General features: G+C 29.9%; 1 protein-coding gene across 1 annotated transcript in view; it reads left to right on the forward strand.

Moving 5' to 3' along the window:
* LOC127729520 (homeobox protein Hox-A1a-like) overlaps positions 1-9,957 on the forward strand; it is a 28,337-nt gene extending 18,380 nt beyond the window's left edge. The window contains exon 2 of the mRNA XM_052237353.1: positions 8,922-9,957. Within this exon, the coding sequence (XP_052093313.1) occupies positions 8,922-9,265 (344 nt within the window). The 3' untranslated portion in view covers positions 9,266-9,957. The remainder of the gene's footprint in view (positions 1-8,921) is intronic.
* Positions 9,958-10,198: the final 241 nt, after the last annotated feature.

Here is a 10,198-nt window from a genome sequence, read left to right on the forward strand (position 1 = left end):
AAGCAACCAGAAAACATATTTATTATACCAAAATCATTATTTTTTTCTCATTGACATTACATAATTATAATTCATGTCCTCAGGTATAGCGACTCACAGCCATTTTTGACATTTTCATGGCAAGTGTGACGTGTGGTTGGTCATCAAAGAAGAACGCCACTTTGATGAGAAGAAAATCTTTTATTTTGCATTCTTTTTTTCTACAAATTTCAGGAAATGTTTGTGTGAAATATTCAAATTTCTAGAATTTGTCGTTTTAATCGACTTTTATGGTCCTGTGAACGATTTTATTGAATTATGTTTGACAAATTTTATACGTTTTATTCAACAAAGGAGCCGATTGGGTTAATTTTTTTTCAGTTTGGTTTATATTAGCAGACGACATTATTATGGAAAAACCTCAATTATTGCTGTTTTTATAAATTTAAATACAAAACATATTTTTATTTTTAGATGTTAGCTATTGAAATAAAACAATAAAATAAAAGCATTGGCATAATTGACATTAAAAATTAAAGAAATGTAGATTTGGGACTACTTCAATAAACAACATAAAACAAGAGGTTGTGTTCAAATCATTGCTTGCAACAATATGAAATCATAATACGATACTGAACATTAATTGCAACGTAAGAAATGGAACGAGTAAAGAGTCTACACATAAACATTATTTGTAGCTCCATAAAAGGGGGAGGCAAACTAGACAACTTTAGGAGTGGGGCAAGAAGAGTCTATGCATGAGCAAGATATTTAGCTCCATGAGGGAACGGGCCCCTCGCCCCCCCCCCCCCCCCCAAAAAAAAAAATCCGCCTCTGGTTGATAGTGGTGAAGTAAAGTAAAGCACCCAAAATCTTCCAATATTATTTTAGACATAAAAGGAAGTGGTCCTAGACTAGAAATAGTATTTATATTACTTTCTATTTTGTAGTTTGTGTTATTTCCTAAAGGTCGTGATCTACTTGTTCTGCGTAACCCTATCAACTGTTTCCGGAAATAACTACATTAATGCAAATGAGACGTTGATTTTTATATATTTATTAGAATTTTGTTACTTTTGAGACGTTGAGTTTTATGTATTTATTAGATTTTTCTTACATTATATATATATGTATTACCTTTTAAATCTGTTTATTAGAAAATCATCAAGGACACATTAAATTATAACAGTATATATCACTAGACGGGGAAAAGAAATGATGTTTATATTTGAAAAATGTTCAAGAAATTTGTTAAACCGACGGACGAAAACCAAAACAGCTATTAAGCTCTAGCATAATTTCTCAAATTTCAGGCCACAACATATAAGGTATTCTAGCATTGTATTGCCACATAGTTGCTTCGGAACTTTTCTAGTTTTGATACAACTGCTATTGAAAAATAGTTGTGGAATCGTTCCTTCTGTTTCCAAAATTAAACATTCTCTGAGCTTTTCCAACAAGTTAAACAAAGCATATTTATTAAAACCAATACAACAGAGCTATAAATCATTGGCTGCCATCTTAAATACACTAGCGTGGATTATTAGATAATGATTTAATTAATATCACTAATTAAAGAAAATTACGTGGCAAAAACAACATGCTTTGTGAATATCAAATAAGTTTCGTATTGTTATCGAGAGTACACTTCATTCTTATTACATCAGCATTGCTTCGATTCAATACCGACCCAATACAGCTTGGCTGCCTGGGAAGACAGCCTTGTTGACAGTTAACTAAGATGGATGAGCCTTTCCTGTGAAATTCTTATTCTTTAGCGAATTCCCTAATCTGATAGTACGTTAGTTTTTGTCTTGGCCCAATTACTATAAAGCCAGATTTCTGCGATTATTTCACCGAGGTTCATTTTTCTCTGTTTTGAAGCGGAATATAAAGATTTCTTAACCCTTGTCAAAGATGCCACTATTTGTGAGCCAATAATGATGTTGTTAAGATCAAAGAATTATAAATGACAAAGATAACGATCAACTGACTTCGCCAGTTAATTTGAATAAGCACAAATAATTAATTTCTAATTTTAAATAGGGGATGTGCAAAGTTACATGTTTAATATTGTTCCAAAATTTTTGTAAGTGAATGGCCACAAGGTCGTTCACGGTGATTTTTTGACTCAAATCAACGTTAAAACATAAAAAAAATCGCAAATCTCAGTATTCAGTTTTTATGTAGGCGACAAAGTCACGTGACAACCGGAAGTTACAGACCATATATCTTCCTGTTTTATTTTGTCACATATAAAATGTTTCCTTTCAAATGGGTGGAGTAATGTATGTTTCATGTAGTAATTTATTAAATTTATAGGAACAAATTCGGTTGTTGAATTCTAATCACCGCAATTGCACATTTATATTCAAATTAGATTAGAATAAACATTTTAGCACTGAATAATGATGTAAATACTACGCCAACCAATCATAGAACATTGCGTATCCATATATCAAGTAAAGACTTAAATACTAACTAATGGGTCCACATATATAAATGCCAGTAAGAACAAAAGTATCGGATACTGTAGTTCTTACAATCAGTGTATTGAGATCTTATTGGTATAATGAAGAGTATTTCCTAACTGTTCAAACTTTTAAAACTTCAGTTACAATTGATTGATTCTTCGACAACCCTGATTACATGTAAATGTTGCGGGGTTCATTTTGCTCAGTTTATAGATTTCTGTGTACTGTTCTTAGACTTGTTTGTCTTATCGTTATATTTCTTTTTGTCAACATTATTGTCTGTTGTTGTTGTTTTTACTTTTTTTGTTGAATCAATTGTCTATTATGATAGAGAGACGAAAGATACCAAAGGGACATTCAAACTCATAAGTCGAAAATAAACTGACAACGCCATGGCTAAAAAAGATATATTTATTAATAATTTAATTTTGTTTTCAGAAAGTTTGAAACATCTTTGTAAGTTGCGTTTTGGGGTGCTGTAATGGAAGGCCTTTTTTACTTCTTGAATAAATTATTAATATGTACTTTCGTGCTGTGAAACCCTGCTTGTCATATTATTACGCCGTTTGTTTTGATGCTTGTTTTTAATTTTAAAACGTACAGCTTTCCTGACAGTTGAAGTCGTTCGTTTCTATGTTGTATTTTGTGTACTGTTGTTAGTCTTTTGGTCGTTCTTCGATTTTTGCTATTGCATTGTCAGTTTCTTTTCAACTTATGAGTTTGAATATCCCTTTTGTATCTTTGGCCTCTCTTTGAAGACTGAGGGAACATTTTCTTTCCGTGATTTAGTGTGTGTCTTTTACAGTTTCCTTAACGTATATTTCTTGAATTTAATTATGAGTTATTTACTTGATTTGAATATTGATTAATGGTTTTGGAATTATTTTTAATGTAAGTACATCTATTGTCTTTGATGTCGATAGATTTAAAATTGATTGAAAATTAATTCATGATTTTATTTTTAAAACATCAAAGTTTATCAAAGTTGTAACAGAGCATAGATATAACGATGGGAAAATTAATTTTCATTAATACTGTTTATAAGATAGTGAAAGAGATATTATATCTTGGGAGGAATTGTTCGGGAAGCGAAACCATAGAAAATAGTTGAAGATCGGTATAAAAAGAAACATATAAGAATAAAGGACCAATTGTTAACATGTCTGTGAAGTTCATTTTTAAACAGAAACTTTAATTGGGTGATGTCAAGTTTTGATCCGCTCGGTACAAGAGAATAATCTTCTCCGTGAAAGCTTGTGAAACATGGAAATTGACAGTTTTAAGTGTAATATTACTTAAAAGGTGTAAATTTCAAATTAATTGGGCGATAGATGGATATCAACTATAGATTTAATTTTGACCTGTCGCTGTCAAAATATTGTGTTAAAAATTGCCCATTTTTACTTAAAAGGTTATATTTCATTTTTTGAAGAGGAGTTTGATTAGATCATTTATATACAATGAAATCAATAGCAAATGAGTTTGGTTATGTGAAATCTAGGCGGTTGGCGCTGCAGGCAGATTCCAAAAATGACAGTTTATGGAGGTGTTTCGTCTCGTCTGTCTATCTGCTTTAATTTGATGATAACTTTTTCTTTTATAGTTGATAATCAAATTATAGTGATAAACTATAATATCTGTGATCGTTTGGGGGCTGTTTCGACTTTTATTTAAGGGACGAAGTGTTAAATCGAGTTGTTTCCGACTTTTATGTAGGGGATGAACCCATTAGTGTTTAATGATAAAAAAAAAATTATATTCACAGTTGTTCCCATACGCTGAAGGGAATTTTGTTCAGAGAACGATTTTATGTTTAAATTATATATTTCTGGAATATGTTTTCAAAAGGTTTAAATCTTTTTTTCCTGCAGTAAACAAAAATTTTCCATTATTTTCTGTCGTATCATATCGTTTATTACGTAATGGTGTTTTAATGTCATTTTTAAAAGTAATTTCAATTATCATAATTCAGTTTATAGATATGATAAATATTTGCCTCAATCCTTGTATAATTCATACAAAAGGATATACTTTAAGCCTGAACTTTATAATTCTTTCAAATGTGTCACGTGATACTTTAAGCCTGAACTTTTCGTGACAGATTCAATTATTTTATTAGAATTGTAAATGCACAACAGTGCCTCGTTTTACCGTAATTTTTCATATGTATGCGATTGTTCAGAAACGTTAGAAACACGATCTACAATATCGGCTAAATAAAGATGTTTTCTTCAGATAAAAATCATAAAAAATGATAATGCACTCTTACTTTCCCGCCATGGGCACAATAACTTATTGTAAAAGTTTTTTTTGTGCTTCAAATTTCCCTGTGTAAAAAACCTCAGAAAAGCAGCAAAATCGAACTCGTGACAGTAGTCTTGTCTCGGAGCGACCCCTATTGTTAGAAACGAATTCCCGAGCGATTTGTCGTTGACAAGATAAATAGACGGTGTGGTAAAGGTGGAAAGAATATGCTTAAATGATGAGAAAAATAAATTACTTAGTCTCACAGGAGTTATAAAATGAAAACGAAATATTAAGAATTGATTTAGACGTCTATTTTTAGTATAAATATGCAGCAATATTAGAGAACTTCAGACTAGTTAGGGTACAGACAGTGTTTTTTTTTTTTGTAAATTTGATACATGTCAAAAATGATCTTTATATGTTTTAAGATAAAGTTTTATTCTGTCAAAATTGAGGTTTTATATAACACGCTGATAAAAGCATATATAACTAAATTCAAGTTTAATTAATTTAAACATCAAGTACGTTTTGCCCTTTATTAAGATTAGATTATTAAGATATTTAAAAACCACAAAGATAACAGAAAAGTGAAATAGGTACCAGTCAAAAGAGATCTAAGAGACTCACAATCTTTTATTTAAGGAAGTAATTAAACCGACATTTTTTGTGCTTTTATGTCATATCATATGAAAAGAAAAATATTTTTGATTTCACCCAAAAAAGCCATCGTCGGTTTTTTTTTTATTATGCTGTTTGTATATTTCAAAAATGATTAACGTGAAATTGAGAGTGTTAAAAAATGTTTCGCGACAAAACCCAATTCAACATGTATTCAAGTCTCGTCTCTCATGAATCAGTGGTAAACTTAAAATAAAAGAAAAACGCACAAACAATCAAATAGAGAAATGTACAATTCAAACGGAGTTTGATTATTCAGAGAAAAGAAACTATAATGTAAAAGAATAAGTAAAAGGTATTTCTGAGTTAAAGGTCATTTCAAAACTATTTAAGAAAACAATTGGCAATATTTTACATAATATATACAAATAGAAATAGACTCGACAAAGGTACTGGTTGGATCAGTGCAGTTTAAAATAAAGTCCTGAAAAACCGCATCATTAACAAAATTGTACAAAAAAATTGACTTATATACAATGCATTATTTATGATTTTGTTAAAATGCAACGTGTGCATTTTACGGGTATTATTTGAACAAAACACCGACATCAAAATGTTTATAGTATGCAATTGTAACTTTGTCAAATTTAGATACAATTAAAAAAGCCGAACTGATACCTTATCCCTCATTAAAACAAATTTTGATAATAATTTCTTTAAAATAAAAGTATGACGAATTTGAACTATACAAAAAGTGAAAAAAACTACAATATTTTGTAATTAATAATCATATTAATAATTTGTTTAATTTGATATTTACTTTTCCTTATACACAAGCAATGTCGAGAAGCTATTTAATATATAATTTGAAGTCATTTCCACAAAACGAGGGAAGTTTTAATCTATCGGTTATCTTTCTAATTTAATTAATGACCAGAATAAACACAAAAATAGTTTCAGTATTAAGGGTGAAAGGGTTTTAATAATGCATAATGTTTTAGAAATATTGGAGTTTGTGGGAACACCATAGTTAACTGCGAAGCTGTCCTAATATGATTGATGGGGTAGCCATTTCCAGGAAAACTGTTTTCCAATAGAAATAAATTGGATTTGTTTTTACCAGCACCGGACTTTTTCTGGACTTTATTCTGGATTTATTTTCACATCCACATCATTTGAAATCTGGTGGAAAGTCGTCTCATTGGTAACCATACCAACTCTCCTTACTTTTATATTTAATTCGGTTATTTATTCAATAATTATTTTTTAGAAACGTAAAAGAAAAAGCGCAATTTTACATATTTACTGTTTGTAATGCAAGTCAATGTTTTTGAAACATTGTTAATTAAAAATTCTTTTTAATCATAAATTATCATACTGTCTAAATGAACATTAAATACTAATATTTGTCAATAAATGCTTTGAAGTTGTATTGAATTGTAGAAAGATAAAGTTACTGACATATCTGGTCCCTTCATCGTTCTTATTTATTATGAACTTTATTGCATAATAGATGCGTGAGACTTTTAGGATAGATTACATGTAAAAACTGTAAAATGCGACGAACAATATTTTTTTGTAATTAACTTAAATATTAATTGGTATCATTTAACCTACTAACAGACAATTAATTATGAAAATAATTAAAGGGGAAGACTCATTTAACAGCTGCACCCAAAAATGCACATCACCTGTTCGGCATTATCTCTTCTCTTTTCGATAAGTAATTTAATATCCGAATGTCAAGAAGAATTGTTGTGTTTTTTACAAGAATGACAACTGATTAACATTGTTCGAACAAAGAAAAATATCTCTAACCGATTTCCACATACCATGTCTTTTTGTAAAATTAGTTTCGTTTGAGAATTCTACTGAAAGTTATCGAGATGTTTTGACATCTTCAGTCTTTGAGGAATTTGTGATTCAGGGAAAATAAATCCAATTCCGGTATAACGCGACACTTGACATGTGCATTATGGTCTATCGAGAGGTTTGGGTTGCATAAAAAATGGAACACTTGCCAAAGATGTCATATTGGAGAAAGTTGCTGCGAGAAACATTCAAAATCAATGTTTTCTTTTACTCAAAACTGTCACTTTTACAGTGCTTTGACATGCGTAGGTTTAATTTTCCTCTGGTGAGGTCGCTTTTGTTTTTCGTTTTATTTATCTTAGAATGTTGATGGACAATTCAGAAAGGTGTCTATTGTTAAAAAAATTTGTGAAGACTTTGATTGGACTCCTAGATAAAGTCATCGTACTTTCTTTATAAGTGAAAATATTACAAAAATGTAAACCTCTTTTACAGAAATTACATTGTGTAATAAAAATCAAGCGCAAAACCTACAATGAAAAATTCAGTGTTACTCTGAAATTAGCTCGTATTTTGATACCGTTTCAGATTCTAACGTTTAAAATTGTACAAGTTCTCAAACAAACGCTTGAAAAAATAACAGTGTGGTTTCCAAAATGAAAAATGGCTTTTCTAGGTGTTATAATAGTTGTAAATGACATCTCTTTTTCCTTGTAATTACAAAAAATTATCGGTTTATAGAGACAGAACATTTATCATAAAAACTGCCCGTCTCAGTCCGGTGTGAAATCAGTCGCGTCCAGCTCACTTGTATGAGGCTAAACATTACAATTTTTATTGTTTATTCACATGATAAACTGTACTGTATAATACGGCGATCATTTGTCAAATTATTTCGTACCTGTAGGTAAATTTTTAAAACAAATCGTGAAAAATTGGTTACTATGATCGTTTTTCTTAATATTTGAAATTGAAGGAAGATGGATATCCTTTGAAAATTTAAAACCCATTTTAAAATTTAAAATATTTTCGTGTTGTTTAATTTAAACTATTAAATGAATAGTATATTATTAAGACAAATAACTATCGAAATAAAAATCAGATATCTGGTTTTTTCCGAAAATCCATCCTTTTTCAGATTTTGTTCATGGATATTATATAATTTTTTTTATTTTTCATAAGTCTTTTTAAGTAATTATTTTGTTTTTTTAAATATTTTTTAACCCTCTTTAAATCTTACACAATTGTTTAACCAACATAACAGTTTTGTTAAATGTAAATATTTAAATATAAGTACTGTTGTTTGCCTTTTCGTCGTTTTTCTATTGTTTGTCATGTCATTGTCATGCAGTTTGTTTTCGACTTATGAGTTTTAATATTCCCTTGGTATCTTTGGCGTCTCTTTTACGTGAATTTAAAGTATTAAATTATATATATTTTACCTCAATAAAACTGTGATTATTTGTTTAAAAACGAAATCGATTACAGGTCAGCTGAATATTCATTAAAGCATTATTTATACAAACTGGTTTGATGCTATTCGGCAAGGTACAGCTATTGCTTAACATTACTAGTATGAAAAGTGTATAGCAAATTGAACAAAACAAAAATTAAATTAACCATTAAGTAAGAAGGTACCTGTAATCCTAACGTCCTTTTTAAATATATGTTTAGAACCCAGTATCTATAAACATGTACTAGTACTTTACAACTGGAACGGAAAATGCTGTTTCATTTCATCAGAAGTTGAAAGTTTTTTTTATTCTAAAGTTTCTTTTTGTCTTATTACAGGTACAACAAAAGCAGCAACTGATTTTGGATATTCCCCTACAACTACGTCATCAGCAGCCTCGCAACCAAACATGGGAAGGACAAACTTTACAAACAAACAATTAACAGAATTAGAAAAAGAATTCCACTTTAACAAATATCTTACTAGAGCAAGACGGATAGAGATTGCAGCTTCCTTAGGACTAAATGAAACACAAGTGAAAATTTGGTTTCAAAACAGGAGAATGAAACAAAAGAAACGCATGAAAGAAGCAGCATTCGAAAGTTCTATTAAAGATGGCTGTCAAATTAGTTTAGATGGACTTTCAATGACAGCAATGGGTTTATGTCAGGACAGTCGATAAATTGATTAATTGCATGGTAAAAACTTTACTTTTTTCCTGATATCTGTCTAAATGGCGGGTTAATTCACCCAGTTTATTTCAAATCGGATTGGTTCGTGACTTAGTCACTATCAGATGTACACGTTGTTTTAGCAGAAGTACAAAGAAAAAGGCGAACCAGGATAAAAAGTACAAATTGGAATCATTTTCGAAAGAATAAATTGTTTGGATTGTTTTCTTTTCATATCTGCATAGCGACAATGCCTACAAATACAGACCATCTGGACGATAACAATTAGTGCTTTTTATTGTCGAAGGGAGATAATTCGTTTTATATTTAAGTCTTCAAGCAACAATATTTATTTTTGTCTCATAAACGTAAATGATTGAATGGCACATAGTTATACTATTGTCAACATTCCATAAATGAAGGAATCCATTTTCGTGAACTATTTCAGACGGCGTTATGATAACTTGGCAAGTTGGTGCTCGTTTCAGTGTGACTTTGCGATTTTGTTTTGTTTTCTATTACTATGTTAAATGTTTGTATGCTCGTGATTGTGTTCGTACTGTACAAATGATGCTCAATCTTTAAATAGTTATTTATAACATTGAAAATTTATAAAACAGTTGAACATGAAATGTCATTGTGTATGATAAAATGTGTGACGTCATATTTGGCGTTATAAAATATTAAATATTATGGTGCAATACTTATTTGTATGTTTTATTTTGAAGTAATTAAGAATCTTGCATGTCATATAACAGAAATATCCATTTTATCTTCAACTAAATATCAGTTGTAAATTATATACATTCTGAAAAACAGCAGACTTTTAGCGAGAAATTTTGGCTTTTGATATACCATGTTATTAACAATGTCAAATGGCCAAAACGACGAGGCATCACATACCCTGTATTACTCTCCTGGTATATATAAAGCTTATAACACTT

This window comes from Mytilus californianus, unplaced genomic scaffold, assembly GCF_021869535.1.
Source record: "Mytilus californianus isolate M0D057914Y unplaced genomic scaffold, xbMytCali1.0.p SCAF_2, whole genome shotgun sequence".
In the NCBI taxonomy this organism is placed as follows: domain Eukaryota; kingdom Metazoa; phylum Mollusca; class Bivalvia; order Mytilida; family Mytilidae; genus Mytilus; species Mytilus californianus.